The sequence below is a fragment of the Ochotona curzoniae genome, unplaced genomic scaffold (assembly GCF_017591425.1).
Source record: "Ochotona curzoniae isolate NIBS_2020 unplaced genomic scaffold, NIBS_Ocur_1.0 scaffold_2587, whole genome shotgun sequence".
Lineage (NCBI taxonomy): Eukaryota > Metazoa > Chordata > Mammalia > Lagomorpha > Ochotonidae > Ochotona > Ochotona curzoniae.
The window spans coordinates 4,744,106-4,766,887 of record NW_024467096.1 but is presented as its reverse complement, the minus strand read 5'-3'; the positions used below and the strand labels follow the sequence as shown (position 1 = coordinate 4,766,887).

The 22,782-nt window shown below is 39.6% G+C and overlaps 1 protein-coding gene across 8 annotated transcripts in view; it reads left to right on the top strand.

Moving 5' to 3' along the window:
• Nucleotides 1-22,782, top strand: part of LOC121171225 (zinc finger protein 148) — a 166,528-nt gene that overhangs the window by 66,689 nt on the left and 77,057 nt on the right. For 7 of the 8 annotated variants that reach the window (XM_041002837.1, XM_041002834.1, XM_041002836.1 and 4 more), the window contains one exon: nt 8,013-8,361. In XM_041002837.1, the coding sequence (XP_040858771.1) occupies nt 8,029-8,361 (333 nt within the window). In that variant the 5' untranslated portion in view covers nt 8,013-8,028. Of the gene's footprint in view, nt 1-5,887; nt 5,915-8,012; nt 8,362-22,782 lie in introns of all 8 variants that reach the window. The other variant, XM_041002835.1, reaches the window with a different exon arrangement.

Below are 22,782 nucleotides of genomic sequence, written 5' to 3'. Positions count from 1 at the left end.
GACTCACGTCTAATGGCCAGCAAATTCCAGCAAGAACAGCATTGCCAACAACCTAGCTATATGGGACACCCAGTTTTTCCCTAAACCTGGGAACTGTTCCATCCGGAAGTGGGAGAAAGCTTGTACAGGCAATGGTACAGCCACAGCATGGGATCATAGGAGGTAGTGTGGTAAGCCAGGAGCTGGGACTTCAGAGACCATGGTAGAAGTCTACCATAAGAGCCCAGATGTAAAACTCACTAGGGGGAGTGGCATAAGTGACTGCAAACAAAGAGCCGTGTACCAACACATAAAGTAAAAACAAATTGTAGACCTGTGGGTGACAGCTTAGAAATCTGCTCTAAAGAGAAGAATCTGCTACCCAGAAGTATTATGACCAAGAGAAAAGGAAGAGACAGTGGCACAATGATTATTACTGAAAACTCCCCTGCAAAGGAGCAAAACCCTATGCCAACCTCAAGAGTTAACTGAGGAAGACATAGAGAAAATAAGGGATATAGAATTCAGAAAACTTTTGTAAAGCTTCTTATCAACAAGTAGAAGCACATACATGAGTTCAAGGAATTTAAGCAATATATTACACAGGAAATAGCAACTCAAACAAAATCAAGCGGAATTATTTGAAATGAAGGACGCAGTAGAGCAAATTAAAAATCCAGTGGAAAGTCTCAATAATAGAATGAAGAAGGCAGAAGAAAAAAATTCAGAATTGGAAGGTGCTTCATGTCACCATGGGGAAACAATAAAAAAGCTGAAGTAAAGCTAAGTCAAGCTAAAAAAAAAATTGAAGAATTAAGACACTATTGGGCCCAGCACGATGGTGTAGTGGTTAAGGTCCTCTCCTTGCACATGCCAGGATTCCATATGGGCACCAATTCTAATCCCAGCAGCCCTGCTTCACATCCAGCTCCCTGCCTGTGGCCTGGGAAAGCAGTCAAGGACGGCCCAAAGCTTTGGGAACCTGCACCCGTGTGGGAGAACTGGATGAGGCTCCTGGCTTCGGATTGGCTCAGCTCCAGCCCTTGCGGCCGCTTGGGAAGTAAATCATCGGACAGAAGATCTTCCTCTCTGCCTCTCCTCCTGCCTTTCCAATAAAAATAAATAAATCTTAAAAAAAAAAAAGACACTATTAAAAGGCCAACTATAAGAGTTATGTGAGTTCCAGAAAGTGCAGAAAGAGAAGCTGGGTTTAAAGGTATATTCAATGAAGTAATAAAGGAAAACTACCCTGATATGGAGAAAGAATTGGGAAAAAACATCCAGGAGGGGCACAGAACTCCCAACAGGGTTGGCCAAAAGCAATCTTCACACCAATACATGCTAATGAAGCTCTCTTCAATTGAACACAAGGAAAGGATCCTTAAAGGTGCACGTGAAAAAAATCAGTTGATAGAGGAGTAGCAATCAGATTCACATCTGACCTCTCACAGGAGCCTCTGCAGGCAGAGAAGAATAAAATTTCAGGTTCTAAATGGAAAAAATTATCAGCCCTGAATAAGGTACCCAGCAAAGTCTTCCTTTGTCTTTGAAAATGAAATAAAAGTCTTCCACAATAAAGTAAATTTAAAAGAATATGCCTCTTCTATATTACCCTACGAATGATACTTAAAAATGTTCTCTTTACAGAGAAAAGGAGTAGCACTAACCAAAACCAAAGGCAAATGCAAAGAACATCCCAATTAAAGAACAGTAGAAAACTAAATCAGTTAACAACCCATTGCTAAAATGACAGAACTAAATTACCATCTATTTATATTAACCCTGAATGTAAATGGCTTAAACTCATCAAAGGTCATAGACAGTAAACTGGATTCAAAAGCAAAATCCATCTCTATATTAGATTGAATTGAAAAAACAAAACCCATCTGTTTGTAGCCTACAGGAGACACATCTCACCAACAAAGATCAGTGGATATATCTCATGGATTTTGATGTTTGTTTTCAGTTTCATTTCTTCAAAATACCTTTTTCTCATTAAATTCTTCAGTGACTCATAGATCATACAGTAGCATCATTTTCTCCAAGAAGGTTCTTGATTGTCTTGTTGTCACTCAGTAGCATGTTGTTTAATTTCATGGCATTGTAAATTTTTTGTCCTGTTGTTTTTGTTTTGTGACTTTTCATTTAAGGGAATATGTAGTAACTGTGTAATGGAGACTGTCATATCCAGTGACATGTTGTTTAACTTCATGGCATTGTACATTTCTGTTTTTCTTCCTGTTGATTTTGTTGTGGCTTTTCATTTGGAGGGATTGTAGTGACTGTGTAGTGGAGATTGACATGTCCAGATGTGAGGCTATGGTGCAGTGTGCATCTCTACTTCTCGATCGAGGATGGACTCCCAGTAAAATTGTTGGCTGTGTCTTGACAACAGGGTGCTGGACTCTGCCATTGAACATGCCCGCAATAATGGACTTATGACTGTGTATGAAGAACTATATATTGTAATAATATAGGGAAACTTAGTTTGGGGGAGGAGATTTGTGGAAGGGGTGGGAAATCCCAGAACGTATGAAATTGTATTATAAAATGATGATGATAATAAAAAAAATTATTACTTTGTGTGATGGCTGAACTGGCTAATCCTTCCACTTCAAAGTGCCAGGATAGGATCCCTTTTCAGTGCCAGTTTGTTTGCTGGCTGCTCCATTTCCCATCCACCTCCCTGCTTGTGGCCTTGGAAAGCAGTCTAGAAGATGGCCTAAAGCCTTGGGATCCTGCACCTGCTTGAGAGCCCTGGAAGAAGCTCCTAGCTCCCAGCTTCGGATTGGCTCAGCTGTGGCCATTATGGCCACTTTGGGAGTGAACCCACAGATGGATGATCTTTCTCTCTGTCTTTCCTTCTCTCTGCAAATCTGGCTTTCTAATAAAAATAAATAAATCTTGAAAAAAAAGAAAAGTTACTTTAATTGCTGTCTTTAGGATCCTGTTTCTATAGCTGTGGCAAACATTTGTCAGTAATAAAGGATGGAGAGAGAGAGTGAGATTTAATGCTGCAGAGAGAGAGAGGGTTGAGTGAGAGTGTGTGTGTATGTGTGTGTGTGTGTGAGAGAGAGAGAGAGATCGAGAGAGAAAGAGAAAGAGTGAGGGGATTTAATGCTGTAGGAAGTGTGATGCCCTAAGGACCCTGGGACCAGACTGTCCCACTTCTGGGAACATAGGGGTGATGATGAGTGGGCAGTCCATCTTGGGAGGGGGAGAGGCACTCACAGTAATGGTGTCTTTTAGGGGCATGTTTAGGAGACACTGGCCTGAGCTGGGTGTGCAGTTCTTCGTTTCTGTCTCCTGCCTGAACCTGGGTTGTCCTCTCTGCTCTGAGTGGCCCGAACCACAGAGGAAGGATTGTCATCCCATGTTTATCCACATTAGCTCATGAACATTGGTGTCCCTTCTGTTTTGGTCCTTACTAGCCATGTCATTTTGTTCTCTTGGATGTCAGTTGCTGATGATCCTTTCAAATACAGGTAAAGAATACCCACAAAGAGCTCAGGGTAACTTACTGTTCCACTGTGTACTTTTCCCCCAGTTGGACAGATTTCTGGGAATTCAAAGTTGTTACCTTTTGTTCCCCTTCTGTAACAATCTTTCATGTGAGTGATATGACTTGAAGGAATCGTTATTTTCTCCTCTCTCCTTTGTAGTATGGCTAACCCCTGAATTGCCATTGAAGTTAGCGCCTTATCCTATGATGCCACAATGCTAGGACCTCCACATTAAAGTCTCCTATGAATGAATGCATAGGAGCTTTCTGCTCATTTTTGGTTGTACTATAGGATTGTTTATCTCTAGGTATGAGAATGAGGTTTTAGCTGTTTCCAAGGCTCACATTAAAACTGAGTAATGTTCAGTAACACTGGAATGTGTGTTGATACTTCAGTATTTTCTGGTGTCAGGGAAACTCTTAGAAATCCTCTGCAAGCTAGCCTATTACTCTAAATATATGACTTCATTTGAAGCGACTGGAATTAGGGAACCACATGTAAAATAAAAGAGATTCTTCTTTTTTTTTTCTATGCATGTGGTCTTTTTACAGGAAAATTTTTGAAGAGGCCAATTGGTTTTCCACTTTCTATATTTCTACTTTCTTTTCAGTTTATTGCCTCTGTAATGAAGTATGATATCTTCCTGTCCCAAATCCCTCATTGTGGCTTTTTATGCATCCTCTGTCACTGAGAACTTTTGGTTTCTTCATACAACGAATAAAAATATTCTCTGCTTGTTTTACTGTACTCAGTACATTGGCACAGTGCTGCAGCAGTATGGTTTCAAACAGTGTCCGTATGTTGGACAATGCTAAAATGTTTTAAGTTGATGCAATAGATGCATGCTGAAAACACAGTGGAGGCAGGGAGATACAGACCCTCAGCTGGGTCCGCAATTCAGCCTCAACTTTGGCTACTGTATTCAGAATAGGAGCAAAATGAGAATCTGTCTTAGTTTAGTAACGTCTTTTACATCTCTTGTCTTTTTAAGGAGCATCCACATTTTAAAAATAACAGTGAATTTGGTAATAGGAGCCTCAGTGGGAAAATGTGGTAAAGGATGGCCTTGTGTATATAAGTATTTCAGAAATAATATGCAGAGTGACTGTTATAAACAGAATTGTATGTGGTTTTCACATTGTTTTTCACCAGAATAAACTGATCTTGAAAATTCATGTTTTCCTCAAACTATTTGAACCAACCTATAAATGTTCGTATTAAGTTAGGGATTTTACAGGTTCTTTATGAAAACACTCAACAGTTTAGCCAAGAGTGTAATTGATTTGTAAGGACTTTTAAAGAAAAGGACAATGTAATAAAATTTGAAGTTTATAAGACATTTCACTTATAAATGGAGTATTTGAAGATTATAGTTTTTGGCGAAGTGTTTGGCTTTTAGAATTTAAGTATTCTATGTAAAGATTCTGAAAAATTAAGACAGATGCTTGCCTTTGTCCAGCCTGTGTTCTAGACTTGCAATATGTGGTACTGGGGAAGAAAACATTGAGAAGTATGAATTAAACTTTTGTTGATTCTAGTCTTTATACTGAGTTGTTAATTTGAGTAAAGTGTGTATAAAGGTCTAAGTGCTTGGAATATTCCCTGCTGCTTTCCCAGCCACATTAGCTGAGAGCTGGATGAAGTAGAGCAGCCGGGACTCCAGCTGACGCCCGTATAGGATTAGGGCTGCAGGTGACAGCATTAGCTACTATGTCACATCTGCAGCCTCCTAGTTTTTTGTTTTTTGTTTTTTAATGATTTCTTTATTTTAATTGGAAAGCCAGATATACAAGAGGAGGAGAAACAGAGAGGAAGATCTTCCGTCTGTCGGTTCACTCCCCAAGCAGCCACAACAGCCAGAGCTGAACCAATGCAGAGCCTGGAGCCTCTTCCAGGTCTCCCACACAGGTGCAGGGTCCCAAGGTCTTGGGCCGTCCTTGACTGCTTTCCCAAGCCACAAGCAGGAAGCTGGATGGGAAGTGGGGGCTTCCGGGTTTAGAACTGGTGCCCATATGGGATCCTGGCGCATGCAAGATGAGGACTTTAGCTGCTAGGCTACTGCCCTGGGTCCCAGCCTCCTAGTTTTAAATTTCTTACCCACAACCCTATTGTAATAATTTAGTTGTGTGTGATTAAAAATATATTAGAAGTAAAATAACACTTATTTACACAGATTTTAAACATTTGTAAAATGTAGTAAGAATTTATTATAGAATGTTTTAAAATTAGAGCTCAACATAGTTTCAGTACACAGTGTGGTATTGTCAGCGTTTGCACAAACTCAGGTGCCTTCACATGCACATAAGTGTGGACGTGTTTTCCTTTATATATTGTGGTATATTCATGAATCTGCCTATAATTTTGAAGAATATTTTTATGACTATGATCTTTTCTTTGAATTTCAGCAAGCTTTTATTTTTTATTGACGTGTGGTAAGTGAGAACAAAGTACATATGTCATCATAAATGTGTGTCTTAATATTTTACAAAATGATAGTAGCTCCACAACATTTCCAGATAAAACTCTGGAGCTGGCATTGTGGCACAGGGCTCAAGCCGCTGCCTGCAACACCAACATTCCATATCTAAGTGCTGGTTCAAGCCTGATTGCTTCATTTTGAACCATCTCCCTGCTTGGAGAGTCTCAAGTGCTTGGGCCCATGTCACGCATCCAGGAAAGCTGGATGGAACTCCTGGGTTCAGCCTGGCTTAGTCCTGGCCCGTTGTGGTCATTTGGGAAGTGAACCCAAGTGTTTCTCTTGCCAGTCCCACCTTTCATACAAATAAATAGATTGATATATATATTAAAAAATATATAAAATATCAAAATGCTCGGGAGCTCTCCTTGTCTGCTTGTTATCACAAGCATTTCTTACCACTGAAAAGGCAGTTACTCTACTGAATTCATTAAGAAAAATTGTGGGATATAATTTACATACAATAAAATTTGATGCTTTCCAATAAATTTTATGGAGTTGTGTAAAAAACGTTATAATACATTTAAAAATTTTATTTATTTATTTGTAAGTTAGAAAGCCATCTTGCATCCTCTGGTTTATTCCTCAGCTGCTTTTAGCAGCCAGTGTTGGGCCGGGAGACTGGAGCTCCGTATGGGTCTCCTAGGCACTCAGGTATTTAGACTTGATGTATGTTGTCTTCCAGACGCATTAACAGAGAGATGAATTGGAAGCAGAGGTGAGACTAGATCCCAAATATTGTGTTATGGGAAGCAGAGATCTTTATTGGCACAATGCCCACCTGTATGATGAAGCTTTAAAAATACAGTTGAGCATATTTTAGCCTGTTTTCTTTGTTGACTATGTAATGTGTTGGGGATCCCATATCCAAATGTGTGACGCCAGCTCTCTGGCTCCCAACTCCAGCTTTCTGCTAATGCAGGTCATTGGAGGCAATGGTGATGGCTCATGTGGGTGGATCCCCACCACTCACCTGGTGTAGCCATTTTCTGATATATAATATAATATATAATATATAAGGTATATATAAGATATATATATCTGAAATATAACTTTGTATACATTTCCTTTTTTTTAAAAAAAGAGATTTATTTATTTATTTGAAAGACAGTGTTACAGAGAGAGACACACACAGAGGAAGAGACATGGAGAGAATCTTTCATTTGCTAGTTCTAATGGACAAAGTGGCTGGAACTAGGCTGGTCCAAAAATAGGAGCCAGGAGCTTTTTCCAGGTTCTTACATAGCTGTAGGAACCCAAGCACTTGGGCCATCTTCTGCTGCCTTTTCAGGAATATTAAGTGAGACAATCAGTGCCCACTTGGGATCCTGGCACTTCAGGTGGCAGCTTCACTAACTATGCCACAGCTCTGGCCCTGACCATTCCTAATTTCATCAGGATAAGGGTCCTTCAATATAGAATTACTAGTTCAAAGAGCGTATGGACTTTTATGCCTTTTTATGTGTACCATCAAATTGCCTTTGGAACAGCTTTAAATTATACTCCCATCAGTAGCTGACAGCTTATATTTTTAAGCCATCTTAGCATTGAATATAATTTTAAAACACTCATTAACAGTTTGGTGCATAAAATATGGTACTCTTGTTCTAATGTTTCTTTCTTTGGTTACTAGTATGACTTTTTAACATAGGATTTTATGATTTTTTTCCCTAAGTTTTCATTAATAATATGCTCAGTTACATTCCTTGTCAGTTTCTTATTGAGTTCATCTGATTTTATTTTGCAGTTTATGACCATTTACTGTATTAAGGAATACATATCTTAAAAATACTTTCCTCTGTTTCATCTGAAGTTCATTTTTTCAGTAATTAAATAGATTGGGATTGTATGTCTTACTATCAAAATGACAGTTTATATTTTTACTCTAGCAGCTTTTGGAAACATCCTGTTAATTTGAAAGTTCTAAATTAGGTGAAGTAAAGTTTTCTGTTGAGAGCTGTGCTGTGTCTTTCGAAAGTTGAAATTGAAGAGAAGATATAGAGTGACATACGAAGCTAATTTGTTTTGCTTTGTTACCAAACTTGGTCTTCTAGGCAGTTATACTTAAGCATGAACATTGACGACAAACTGGAAGGATTGTTTCTTAAATGTGGCGGCATAGACGAAATGCAGTCTTCCAGGGCAATGGTTGTAATGGGTGGAGTGTCTGGCCAGTCTGCTGTGTCTGGAGAACTACAGGAATCAGTTCTTCAGGATCGAAGTATGCCTCACCAGGAGATCCTTGCAGCAGATGAAGTGTTACAAGAGAGTGAAATGAGACAACAGGATATGATATCTCACGATGAACTCATGGTCCACGAGGAGACAGTGAAAAATGATGAAGAACAGTTGGAAACACACGAAAGACTTCCTCAAGGACTGCAGTATGCACTGAACGTCCCCGTAAGTAATTGCTCTATAAAATATTGACCATTCTGGTTAGGCATGCAGTTAGTTTTGTGTTAAGTAATGCTGCAAGTCATCAAAAGAAATTTCAGACAATTTATAAGCTAAATATTGTTCTTGTTCTTGAATAGCTGTGCTAAAGTATTGACAGAAACCATATTTAAAGGCAAAGTTAAGTATTTATGTTATTTTGGAAATTTTTCTGGGCTAGTGTTTCTCTATCAGGATTATGGATATACTTGAAAGTGCTTAATTGTTAAACCTCAAAGTTGTAAGGGGTGGGGAAGTTGAATCTTAAACGTCCTAGAAAAAAATCACACACTTGAGGGTTTTTTCTTTCAAACTCTTCAGTTTTTTCAACCCTTGCCCCATCCATCCTTTGCTAATACACCCTAACTCTGCCTGGTCCTTGTTTGTTCCAGTTGCTTGATCTCTGTCTGTATTCTTTGATAGGTTTTAGATCTTTCTCGCTTTTACTTTTATTTTTGCCCAGTGAGCAATAAATCTGCAGCCATACTAATTCTCATCTCTTGTTTCTGTGATATTGAACCCATGTTTTTTTAAGTTCACTGTTTTAGTATTCTGCACTTTTCCTTTGCTTCTGAACTTTCATATACTCCATTTGGCCATATCCTTGTTTGTTTGTTTGTTTGTTTTTTAAACCTACATAATGCTCCTGCTTCTTTATCATCATTATCATCCCCCTGTAGGGACTTGAGGTTACCTGCTCAGTGTGTCTCTGGTAGATTGTGGGTTTTGCAAGGACAGGGGCTTTATCTTACTTTGTTCATATCGCTTTTGTTGGCATATATTTTATTTTAAAACATTTGGTCACTGCTTTTAGCTAGCCAGTATCCTTTTGTTTTTTTTTTTAATACTGTTGGTCTGTTTGATTTTTTATTTTAAAAAATGGATTCTTTTGTTTATTTTGCAAGTCAGAGAGCTTGGAAGAGAGAATCTTCTCTCTGTTGTTTCATTCACCAGATGTCTGCAATGGCCAGTGCTGGGCCAGGCCAAAGCCAGGAGCTGGAAACTCCATCCAGGTCTCCAATACGGGTTTATGAGTGTGTGAGCCATTCTCTGCTGCTTTCCCAGACAGCAGGGAGCTGGTTCAGAAATGCATAGCTGGGACTCAAACTGGCGCTCACATGGGATATAGACGGAGTAGCTTTACTACTCTGCCAGCACAATGGCTTCAGATTTTTGGTCTTTTAAAAATTTTGAGAGGCAGATACTGATATACACACACAGACACACGAACCCCATGTGTGCATATGAAATGACAGAGAACCTCTTTGCTAGTATACTGGCTGGGTATCTGCAGTGCCTGGAACTGGCCCCTGCTGGAGCTAGGAACTTAATTCTGGTAGTACAAGTAGGTGGCAACGGCCCAACTGTTGGAAACAATACAGCTGCCTTCCTGGGCCTGCTTTTAGGAGAAACTGTAGAGTCAGTAGCCAGAGCTGGGGATTTGAAGCCAGTCATTCTAGTGTGGAGTGTGGGTGTCCTCGCCAAGTTTCTTAGCCTCTGGGCTAAATTCCTGCCCCTATTGCTTTCTTTTCTTGCAGTTGTGGGCCTTTGGTGTCAGCATAGTGCTGGCCTTACACAACAAGTTAGGAAGTGTTTCCCCTGCTTCTAGTTTGGAAGAGACTATAGGGAATTGGCATGATTTCTTTCTCAAAAAATTTTTAAGTAGCATTAGCACTGCTTTCTGAGTCTGGTATTTTCTGTGACAGAAGATTATTAATTATTAATAGAACTTCTATTACAGATGAAGGTCTGTTCATCTGTTCAGACTGTTTCTACTTGTGTGCATTTTTTTTTCAGATTAAAATTTTTTTTTAATATTGTCAAACTTGTGAGCACATTTTAGCTTTTTTACTACTGTCCATCGTTCTGAAATGGCGTGTGGTTTTCCCTCCATGTCTTTTTTTTCCCCCCCCTATAGTTAGCTTGACTATCAGCCTACCATTTTTTTTCTCTCTTGTGCCTTATCCTAATAACGATTTTAAAGTCTACGGTTCAATAGTGCTGACCTCTGTATCCATTGAGGACCACTGTTTTCCCTTCCTGCCTAGTAGAAGTATTGATACTTTCAATGAAACAGCTGTTTTCTTCTTTTTTTGAAAGTGTAAGCAGTTGGTGTGATGGCTCAACTGGCTAATCCTCTACCTGCAAGTGCCAGTATCCTGTAAGGTGCCAGTTTTTGTTCCATCTGCTTTACCTGTGACGAAGTTCTCTGCTTGTGGCCTGGGAAAGCAGTAGTGGATGGCCTAATGCCTTGGACCCTGCACCCATTTGGAAGACCTGGAAGAAGCCTCTGACTCCTGGCTTCAGATCAGCTCAGCTCCAGATGTTGTGGCCACTTGGGGAGTGAATCAGCAGGTGGAAGGGCTTTGTCTGTCTCTCCTTCTCTTTGTAAATCAGCATTTCCAATAAAAATAAATCTTAACAACAAAGAAGGAAATTTAAATATTTGTTTGTTTAGAAAGCATATAAAAAGAGAATCAGAGATCTGGATAAATAGATGTATTTCATCCTCTGGTTGCTTTCAAATGCCCAAAGCAGCTGGGGCCGTGGCAGGCTGAAGTCAGAAACCTGGAACTTAATCCAGATCTCCTCCATGGATGGCATGGACTCAGATGTTTGAGCTATCATTTGCTACTTCCATGTTGTGCTTTAAAAGGAAGCTAAAACTGGAAGCAGAATTGGGACTCTTGGGTGGGTGCAGGTGTCTTTTTAATTTAATTTAATTTTTTATTCTTATTGCAAAGTCAGATATACAGAGAGGAGGAGAAGCAGAGAGGAAGATTTTTCATCCATTGATTCACTCCCCAAATGGCCACAAATGGCAGGAGTTGTGGCGATCCAAAGCCAGGAACCAGGAGCTTCATCCGAGTCTCCCACCTGGATGCAGGGTCCCGAAGCTTTAGGCTGTCCTTGACTGCTTTCCCAGGCTGCAAGAAGGGAGCTGGATGGGAAGTGGGGTCTCTGGGATTAGAACGGGTGCCCATATGGAATCCCGGCACATGCAAGGCAAGAGCTTTGGCCACTAGGCTGCTGTGCCAGGTCAGGGTGCAGGTGTCTTAATCTATGATTTAACCACTGTGCCAAATGCCTGACGCTGAAATGCCCTTTGTTTTGCTCACTTTTTTCTAGTAATGTTCTTTTTTTGTTTTTTGCTAAGTTTTATCATTTTTTAATGTTTACCTTGCATCTAGTTTATTTTTCTAATCTTCCAAAGAAGATTAGATAACCAGTTTCAGACTTTTAATTTGTATTTAGGCTTTTTATTTGTGTTTAGTGGGAAGGTAGGACAACAGGAAATCCTTTTACTTAAGCCGTCACTGCAGCTTCCCAGGGTCTGTGTTGGTCAAGTTGCTGGAGTTGGGAACAGAGCCGAGGCCCTGTCCTGTGAGAACGGAGCATCTTCTCTAATTAGCCAAACACACATTTTGCAATGTGTATATGTCCTTTTTTTTAATATTTATTTTTTCATTTGAAACGCAGTTAGAGAGAGAGAGAAACAGAAAAGATCTTTCATTAGCTGGTTCACTCCTCAAATGACAGCAACAGCTGGAGCAAGCCTGATCTGAATCCACAAATCGTAAGCTGCTTCTGAGTGTCCTACCTGGGGTGCAGGTGCCCAAGGACTTGGGCCATTTTCTTGTTTGTCCAGATGACTAGCTGGGAGCTGGATCAGAAGTAGAGCAGCTGGGACTTGAACTAATGCCGCAGATGGAGGCTTAACAGTTATGTCACTGCTATGACTCCAGTATATACATCTTTTACTTGCAAGATTTTTTTCTTTGAATGCTGTGTAATTAAAAAGCGCATTGTTTATTCTCTGTTTATTATTTTGAGATATTTTCAGCTGTTTTCCTGTTAACAGTTTAATTCTGTTGTGATTCAAGAGCAGATAATACCCAGAATATTGTCTGTTGATAGTAATATTATCTGTTGATAGTTTTCTGTCAACATTATTATTTTTAATTTGTTAAGGTGCATTTTATGTTTAAAGTGTGCTGTGTTGCAAACGTTCCATGTGAGTGAGAGAGAGAAAGTAATCCGAGGATTGCAATAGGGTTTATTTATTTATTTATTTATTTATTTATTTATTTTGAGGAGAGAATGAGTAACAGTTTGTGGCCTGAACCTTTTTGCATGTATCTTTTAGGTTAATTGTGGGGAACCTTATATCTGCCAAGGGTCATTTGAAAATTTGTTTATTTTTATTGGCTAGGCAGATCTATAGAGAGAAAGAGAGACAGACAGAAAGATCTATCTGCTGGTTCATCCCCCAAATAACCACAATGGCTGGAGCAAGCCTAACCTGAAGCCATAAATCTAAGCTTCTTTTGAATCTCCCACATGGGTGCAGGGTCCCAAGGCTTTGGGTCTTCCTCTATTTCTTTCCCAGGCCAAAGCAGGAAGCTGAACAGGAAGTGGAGCAGATGGGACGCAAACCAGGGCCTATATGAGATGCTAGCACTTGCAGTAAAAGGATTAGCCACTTGAGTTGTTGAGCCAACCCCATTTGTATATATAACATCATTCCTTTGCCATACAAAATTATGAACTTAAAATTTACACTGCTGTAGAATTACTGAAATCCAAGAGTCGCCTGCAGTTGCTGTGGCAGGACTAGCCCTGATGATGTTGTGGCTGTATATGGCTCATGAGCTAGATGTCCCTTACCCCTGTTTAGGTAGTGTCTATGGGTATCTTTCCAAATGGGATTTATACTTCTGACTAATCCAGTGATTAATTGTTATCAAACAACTACAGTGCATTTTGGCGGAGGTGAGGGCAAGGGGCAGAAATAGCTTTCATAATCAGTCCTTGCTCATCCTGCCTTTTCTGTAGTGATCACGATCTCCCTGACTCCCGCTTGAAGCACATCAAAGAGCTTAGACTGCCCAGATCCAGCCTCATATTTTTCACTTACATTTGTATAGGTTGTATCATATCCCTATAGAGGTTTGTTTTTTTAAAGATTTATTTGAGAGAGAGATATCTCTTCTCTTTTAAAAAATATATTTATTTATTTTTATTGAAAAGTCAGGTATATAGAGAGGAGGAGAGACAGAGAGGAAGACCTTCCGTCCATTGATTCACTCCCCAAGTGGCCGCGATGTCTGGAGCTGCGCTAAGCTGAAGCCAGGAGCTCTGCAGTTAGTTCTTCCAGTGATAGGATTATTTTTAATGCCACAAGTTTTTTTACATTTTTTCCCTCCATCTACTCCCTCTCTTAAGAATGGCTCAGTGATTTTTTTTTTTTTGGTGGTTGAGGGGGTGGTCACCATTTGTTTTCCAGTGGATAGAAGATCTCTGTCTTTCTCTCTCCCTAAATCTGCCTTTTTAAAAATAAAAAATAAAAATAATCTTTTTTTAAAAAAGATTTATTTGAAAGGCAGAGTTATTGAGAGAGTGAGAGGGAGGGAAGGGGTTGACTTTTATTTGGTTAAACAAGCTTCTTTTGTCTTTAAAGCATGAATGTGTGTTTTGTGTTTTTAATTGGACTATGGACATAGGCAAGTGATTTTTGTGTATTAATATGAATTGCACTGATTGGTTCTCAGATGTTAAATTTTGCATTTATAGAATTAAACTGTACTTGGTTGTGATGGTCATATTGCGTATTTGTTGATTCAGTTTACTAGTATTTAAGTTTTTGTGTATATACTCTTGAGGGATATTAGCCTATAGTTTTGTAGCATGTTCGTTTTTAGATACATCATCTTCATTGTAAATGGGTTAGGAAGCATTACCTTGTCTGCTTTCACAGTAGCTGATGTGATTGTGGAATTATTGATTGTTTTCACTGAACAGTTAATTTAGGGCTACATTTTCTTTGTGGGAAGGTTTGAAATTATGAATTCAGTTTAAAAAATATCTGGAGGTCTACTCAGATTCAAAGTTTGTTTTTTTTTCTTGAGTAAGTTTTGGCAAATTTGTTTTCAAGCAATTTTTCCATTCTTAATTGTTTAAATGCTTTAATATTTTCTTACATTGTTGTAAAGATCTGCTGTGATTTCCTCTCTCTCATTCTGGACATTGGTAATTTGCCTTGTTTCTTCATTAACTTGAATAGAGATAGCAACTTTCCTGGCCTGTTAAAAAAATTAAATTATGGTTTCTTTGATTTCACTTTAATTCTACTGCCTTTTATTCCTGCTCTTGTGTCCTTTCTTCTATCCACTACTTTTTCAGTTGCCTTTTTAGATTTATTTATTTTTTTTTAAGTTTTATTGGGAACTCATATATATATAGAGAGAAGGAGAGACATAGAGGAAGAGCTTTTGTCTGCTGGTTCACTCCCAAGTGGCCACAGCGGCTGGAGCTGAGCTGTTCCAAAGCCCAGATCTTCCTCCAGGTCTTCCACAAGTGGGTGCAGGGCCCCAAGACTTTGGGCCGTGCTCGACTGCTTTCCCAGGCCACAGGCAGGGAACTGGATGGGAAGCTCGAGAGCCAGGATAGCAGCTGGTGCCCATGTGGGATTCTGGGGGTGTGCAAGGGGAGGACTAGCCCTAGGCCTCCACGCATTGGGTCCTGAGTTGCCCATTTAAAGTAGAAAAACAGATGACTGAATTTAGATCTTTCATTTCTAATGTAGACTGTTTGAGATTTATTTGTAATCTCTCAAAATTGCTGCATTTATTTTGCCGTTTTCATTGTAGTTCACTTGCGATAGTTTTTAGTATCTTTTATGATTTCTTTTGACCACAGCTAGTTACAAATGTTCTAATTAGGTTCTGAAAATTTTGAAATTTTTCACTTACCATTTTGTTTTTGATATCTTACTGTTACGGTATATACTATATGATTTCAGTCTTTAAAATTTATTGAAATTTGCCTAACATATGCACTAATGTTTTTGCATATTTTCTGGCAAAGAATGTATAACCTGGTTATTGGGTCCATTATTTTTTAAATCAGATCAAATTATGCAGTACTTTGGCTCTTTAATATTCATAATGATTTACTTGTTATATCATTTACTCACTAGACTATTGGTATCTTATGAGATAACTTTTGGTTGCAGGTAGACCCACTTCAAAATTACAAATTGCAATTTATTGTTAAGTCTCCTTAGTTTTGTTAGTTTGGAATTGTTTTCTGTGTTTTATATTTCTGTTGTGACTGTCCCTCAGTTGGCGCTTATCTGACTTTTTCTTCCTCATGAAATGTAACGTAAGCATCTTTGGCAGGAATGTTACAGCAATGTGTTCTCTCCTTGAAGTGTCTGACTGGAGGGTTTTATTTACTTCCTACTGTTCACTTCTGTTGATGGAGTACGATGGAATCTGCCGGGTTTGTTGCTGCAGCAGTTTTTCTTTATGATGTCTTAATAAATTTGTTCATCTTTAAAAAGTACATTTTATCTATTTGAAAGGCTGAATTAACAGTTGAAGAGGAGGGGAGAGAGAGAGTTGTTCAATTAACAGAGGAAGAGGAGGGGAGAGAGAGTTGCTGTGTTTGCTGGGGCTGGGTTGGATAGACGCCAGGAGCTAGGAGCTTCTCTAGCTCTTTCATGTGGGTACAGAGACCCAAGCACATTGGGGACATGTTTTACTGCTTTCCCAGGCGCGTTAGCAGGGAGCTGGAAGCGAAGTAGAGCAGCTGGACCTCAAGTCACTACCCACAGGGGATGCCAGCTTTGCTTGGCTGTGCCGTAACACTAGCCCTTGTTTTTTCTTTATATATAGCAGTATAGATTTGGAATTTTCTGTGATCACCATGAGCCTCTCCAAGCTTCATAGTCTATGGATTATCACATCAGTGTTTGAGCACAAGATGTTCTAGATTTCTCTTGTGGTTTTCCTACCTCGGTTCTGGAGTCAGACATTTTTCCAGGAAGCCCTAGTTCACTTCAGTGGAGAAATGGTATTTAGAAGCTAAGATTTGAGTACCCAAAGGCTACTGCTGCCACTCCTCCTCTTCCTCTTCACTGCTGTTGAGATATACCTGCTGCTGCGTCCCTCTGACAGAGCCTGAGACTGTTTCTATGTAAGTGAGTAATTATGTGCATTTCTGTGCATTTTTGTACACACACCTCTAAAATTATTTGTGGGCATATCTGTCAGTACTGAAAGCCATTCATTCCCATTGAGACCTTTGGTTACACTCCAACAACCAACTAGTACATGTGGCAGTGAGAAACCTGGTTTTGTTTTCCATCTTGGCTCTGTTTCCTGTGCTGCCTAGTGCATATTCCTCTAAGCCTCTGTGCCCCGCCCATGCTTTAATCACTGGAACGGTGCCCCATGGATCCCTCTCCTGCTCGCTCTGCCCTCATACCCTAGGCTTGTCCACACTTGCTCTGTGATACCTCCTTTACCGCACTCAGCCTAACAGCCTGTGCAGGCTGTGCTAACCTCACAGTGTGTGGACTGACACCTATTTCACTTGGACTCCAGCGTCTCAAGCTCTGCTTGAGGAAGGACATTTCTCCAGGCTGTTTTTGGGCTGTAACAGCTTGTCTTGGGCAGTACTAGGGCCTCCCTCTCCATTCTGTCTTGAATTTAGCAGCTTGTTCTGTCCCAGTTTATGGCGTTAGAGCTGTGTGATTCATAGAGGGTGAGAGCAGCGGAAAGAGAGGGATGGGGAAAGGTCAAGTTTGATCCTTTTTGCTTTTAAGAAAGCTTTTTATTTTAAAGTTAGATAACATGGGAAGTTGCACAAATAGTACAGAGGTTCAATAAGCCATTCCCTCAGGTTCCCCCAGCAGTTACACTTTATGTAACTGTCGTGCGGTATCAAAATCAAGCAGTTGTTACTCTACAGCATGTTCGGTGTTGCACACTGTGATACCTGTATAGATTAGTGTAACGACTAGGGTGATAAGGCTAGAGAACTAAGTCATTAGGACACAGCTCTCCCTGCTGTCAGTCCTGTATAGTGTATACCTCTTCCCTGCCTCTTCACCATTCCCAGTAATGAGCTGCCCCTATCTGCTTTGAATCTCCTTAACTTTGTCATTTTTAAAATGTTACATCAATGGAATTGTCACATTATTTAGGTCAGTGACTTTTCACCCAGCTCAATGCCCTAGAAAGCCACCTAAGCTATTGCGTTACCCAATAATGTGTTCCTTTGTGTTATGGAGCATTATTCTCTGGTGGTGTACCACAGTTTATTCCTTTACTGAAACATAGGCATCCATATCTCCAGGATCAGTACCCTACCGTACCCTGGTCACCTTGGTGTATTCACTTCTATCACATTTAGACCTTATACTTTACCCTTCCCTTGCTTTCCCTTCCCTTTCCCTTTCCTTTCCTTGTTTTGTTTTTTATTTTTTTGAAAGGCAGAGTTGCAGTGAGGGAGACAGACAAATTTTCCATTTGTTGGTTCATTCTCCAAATGGCTGCAATACCTGCAGCTAGTGTGGGTCAAAGCCAGGAATCAAAAGCTTCTTCTCCTTCTCCCACATGGGTACAGGGGCCCAAGCACTTAGGTGGTTCCATGTCACTTTCCCAGGTGCAATACAGGGAGCTGGGTGGGAAGTTAGCAGCTGGAATTCCATATAGGATGCTGGAACCACAGACACTGTCTTTACCTGCCGTCCCACCACCCTGGCCCTACTTTATGCTTTTTAAATATGCATACCCTGCATAGATAGGATCTTATTTTTATCTGCTCATTTCACTTGCCTGTTCTGAAATTAACTCCTTTATCCTACAGCTTGTTCAATGCCTGCTTGATGTTCCATTTTTAGGGTGAATCACAGCTGAGTCTTGTTACTCTTAATAGATAAAGACCAATTTGAGTTCTTGAAAATGGTCAATGAAAAGCTGTATCATGCCATATGTCAGGGACAGAATTTAGAGTTTGTGAAGCATTTCATCATAGTAGAATGTAACTGACAAGAAAATACATTTCTTCCTTTTTACTCTGTTCCTGTTGGTAAGGCTTAGTGATGAAGGACAGATCTTGGGATCATGGAATTATATTCAAGAGGACAGTGATTTTTAAAATATATTCTAGATCCCCCACAGTGTAGACACTCAAACTAACAGAATTTTACTCAGATCCTTCTAGATTGTGCCAAAGCCTTATAAAAATTGACACTGAACAAGTTAATGGTTTCCTCCTTTCATTTACTCAAAAAGAACTTTTCATATGTATATATATATATATATATATATATATAGTTTGTCAATTCAAAACAAAAAGTAAGGCCTTCCTTAGATCACTGAAAGTTCTTTTTTTTTTTTTTAAGATTTATTTATTTTGTTGGAAAGTCAGATATACAGAGAGGAGGAGAGACAGAGAAGAAGATCTTCCGTCTGATGATTCACTCCCCAAGTGAGCACAAAGGCCGGTGCTGTGCCGATCTGAAGCCAGGAGCCAGGAACCTCTTTCCAGGTCTCTCACACAGATGCAGGGTCCCAAGGCTTTGGGCCGTCCTTGACTGCTTTCCCAGGCACAGACAGGGAACTGGATGGGAATTGGGGCTTCTGGGATTAGAACCAGCGCCCATATGGGATCCAGGCACGTTCAAGGCAAGGACCTTAACCATTACACTATCACGCCAGGCCTGATCACTGAAAGTTCTTATAAATTCTCTTCCTAGTATCTGATGTCAGTTTATGGTAATCTAGGCTTGGGTCTAATATTTACTTTGTAGGTTCAGTTTTTATTTAAAAAGTATTGTAAGTACATTCATCAACATGGCCAAGAAAATACTTAGGTTTATTCAGAAAGGGGGGAATCCAGGCACACCTGTGGGTGGAGAGTGTGCCAGGAAGAGAAAGGGGAGGGAGAGAGAGGTGTCTAACTTCTGCTGTCTGCGTTCATAAGGGGAGTAGAGAGAGCAGAGAGCCAGCTTCTACTCAGTATGGGCTTGAGCAGGGAGTGGCTAGAGGATACCACCCCTCACATCCCAGAGAATGAGAAGTGTTGATTGCAGAAGCATCATTTGACTGACAGGTGGGCAGAAAGGATTTAGTGTGGCTTCCAAATTTGTGACCCTGAACTAGCTTACTTGCCCGCCTACATCCATATCACAGGGCCTGCCTTTCCAGGCCACAAACAGGGAGCTGGATCAGAAATGAAGCAGCCAGGACACGGTGTGCATATAGGATGCTGGGACAGTACCACGCCACAGCACCGACCCCTGCAGTATTTATTTTAAATCTATTTTTTCTTTTATTTTTTGTTTTCTAGCTTTTTATGGATTCAGTGTGGCTTAAGAATATAAGAATGTAATATTCTTCCCTCCCTTCCTCTTCCTTAATTGCTTTCCTCTCTCTCGTCTGTTTTTGAGATAACATTTTTAGATTTAGATTACAGTCACGTGTTTAATGCTCCACTTAATAAGAGAATGAACTACTAAAAAGCAAGAAGACTGTAGTTTAACATAAATGTAGGCAATGGATATAAACAGTAATAAAATGGAAAGGACCATTTTACCCATATACAGCAAATTTGAAAGTAATCAAAGATCATTAAAAACATATGGCAGCATTTTATTTTCGTCATGAGTTTCTGTACCATAAAATAATGTGAATAAAATTGTAGACATAGCTATGCATTTTGTATCTTTGATTAACTTTAGTGTCCAAAGAGGTTAAAATTTGTTAAAGTAAAAATATAAATATATATATTTGGCCATTGGCATAAAACTTGTGCTTTCTTTCCCCAGCCTTTGGTTCTTAAATTTCCTCAAATCCTGAGTGCCAATACTCTGCCGTGGCATCTCAGTTAGTAAAACCTAATATTAGGTGTATGTCTTGTAATGGGGAGCTTCTTTCCTCCTGTTAAAAAAAAAAGAAATCCTTTTTGTCCATTTCAGTGGTTTTACAGTATTTACTTGTATTGTTTTTGGTACTGCTATTTTAGTTCAGAATTGAATTTGCATTCATTTGTTACAAATTGTGTTTCACAATTTTCCTGGAAGGTGACAAGTCGGTTTACTTTTGTTGCTGAAAGAATTCAATGGTCAGATGATGTTTCTTGTTTTTGACTAGATCACAATTAACCCATTATATATCTTTTTTTAATTATATCATATATCTTTTCAAAGTCATTTATAGGTCATGGCTGATTCTTACTGCTTTAAAAATTCTGTTTTACTTTTGACACTTGTTGACTGCACAGCTATGTGAGTCTCTGATTAGGGTGGGGAGAATGGAGGCATGGAGGAAGGTGGGTGGGACAAATGTTTCTGTTTTTTACTTCATCTGTTATCCACAGGAAGAGTGGAGAGGGGACCACTTTTTGCTGTCAAATTACATATCAGTACCCAAGGGAATTTTTATTAGTATCACATTTTTTTTCCAAAGTTCATTTGAGGGGTTCAGTAGTTCCATTGTGTTCATTGGTTGTTGAGTCTTTATCCTATTTTGTAGTAATTGGATCTGCCTTTGCTGGGGCAATATGGAGGGTTTTTTTTGTTTTTGTTTTTTTATGCTGTCCTTTTTACTTAAGTGCAGTCTTCAGATATCTTTTTTTTTTTTTTTTTAAAGACTTATTTATCTTTTGCAAAGTCAGATATACAGAGAGGAAGATCTTCTGTCCAATGATTCACTCCCCAGGTGACTGCAACGGACGGTGCTGTGTTGATCCGAGGTCAGGATCCAGGAACTTCTTTCCCGGTCTCCCACATGGGTGCAGGGTCCCAAGGCTTTAGGCCATCCTCAACTGCTTTCCCAGGCCACAAGCAGGGAGCTGGATGGGAAGTGGAGCAGCCTGGATTAGAACCTGCACCCATATGGAATCCTGGCACGTTCAAGGCTAGGACTTGAGCCACTAGGCCACTGCACCAGCCCACTACTCCCCCTTTTCTTTAAGATTTATTTATTTTTATTGGAAAGGAATATTTACAGAGAGAGAAACAGAGAGAAAGATCTTCTGTCCACTGTGTCAGTCCCTAAGTGGCTGCAACAACTGAACTGAGCCAATCTGAAGTCAGGAGTCAAGAGCTTCTTCAAGGTCTGCCGCTCAAGTGCAGGATTCCAAGGCTTTTAGCTATCCTCCACTGTTTTCCCAGGCCACAAGCATGGAGGTGGAGCAGCTGGGTCATGAACCAACACTCATATACAATCCTGGCTCTTACAAGGCGAGTTATCTACTAGGCCATTGCACTGGGCCCTTCAGTTATCTTTTTAAAAGAATTTGTATTTATTTGGAATTCAGAGAGAAAAAGAGGCTGTCTTCTGTCTGCTGGTTTACTTTCTGGTTGAGTCTCAGGGAGCCAAGAACTTGAGCTGTGTTCTGCTGGATGTGCGTTAGCAGGAAGCTAGAGTTCCGGCTCTCTGGGGTGGCAGGTACAAGAGGCATCTTACCCACTGTGCCATACACCTACATTGGTATTTATTTAGAAATAAATTAAAATTGCTTCTAGTGGAATAGCTGGTAACTAGTATCAACTCTAGTTTCTTGACAAGATTTTACTTGGCTTCTCGCTTCTGTTCCTTTCAGATGCACTCAGTATCTTATCTGATAGTATTATTGTTTGAGCAGAAAGCATAAGCAGTGCTGTTCCTTCCTTTCTGGTGAATCAGGTTATTGCTTATTGTTACTGATTTCAGCTTACCTGATAAGTATATGAGTCAGAGGAGCTCTACTGTAAGTTGAGTGTTCCTTCTCTGAAATGCTGGGGAGCACAAAGTCTGGATCTGGGAGAAATTTGCATATCTATAATGAGATATCTGGGGGTTTAGATCCAAGTCTAAACTTGAAATTTATTTATATTTCACACCTTATGCAGAGAGCCCGAAGGTCATTTTACGTGCCTCTGTTTTGGCTGGGATCCATCCCATGAGGTCAGGTATATAATTTTCCACTTGTAGAATCATGTTGGTGCTCGCATTGTCTCACATTTTGGAACATCTTGCATTTCTGATGTTTGAATAAAGAATGCTGAGCCTGTGGTAAATGGCTTCAGGAAACCAGCTCAAAGTGGCCTCTGCTTTGCCATTTTGATAATTTTGTGGCATAGTTTTTTAACAAAAAGGCTACATTTTCTGTGAAAATGGAAATAGTATAGAAGGGAATAATGAAGTAAAAGCTCTTTGTTTTTTACCTATGCCTGTGATAATCCTCAAGAGTTTATTAATACTGATCTGCATTTGCCTATATATTTTGAGTATATAATGCTGAAGGCTAATGTAGCTGTTAAACTGTTTTGTTTTACATAAATTGAATAATGTTATTTGCATGCTTTTGAAATTTGAATTATTCATTTAATGATATTTTGTAGAGATTTCTGTGTTATTGCATATAAAACCAGCCTATTTATTTTGATGGTTGATTAAATGGTATGTTATAGTTCATTTAACCACTGTAGATTTACATTTCTCATACTACTAGATTGGCTAGTATGCATGAAATATTTGTGAAAGCCATGTGTTTGTTTTATGTGGATGTATACAGGGAACTTAACATTGCTTGTACAAAAGAGAATTAACT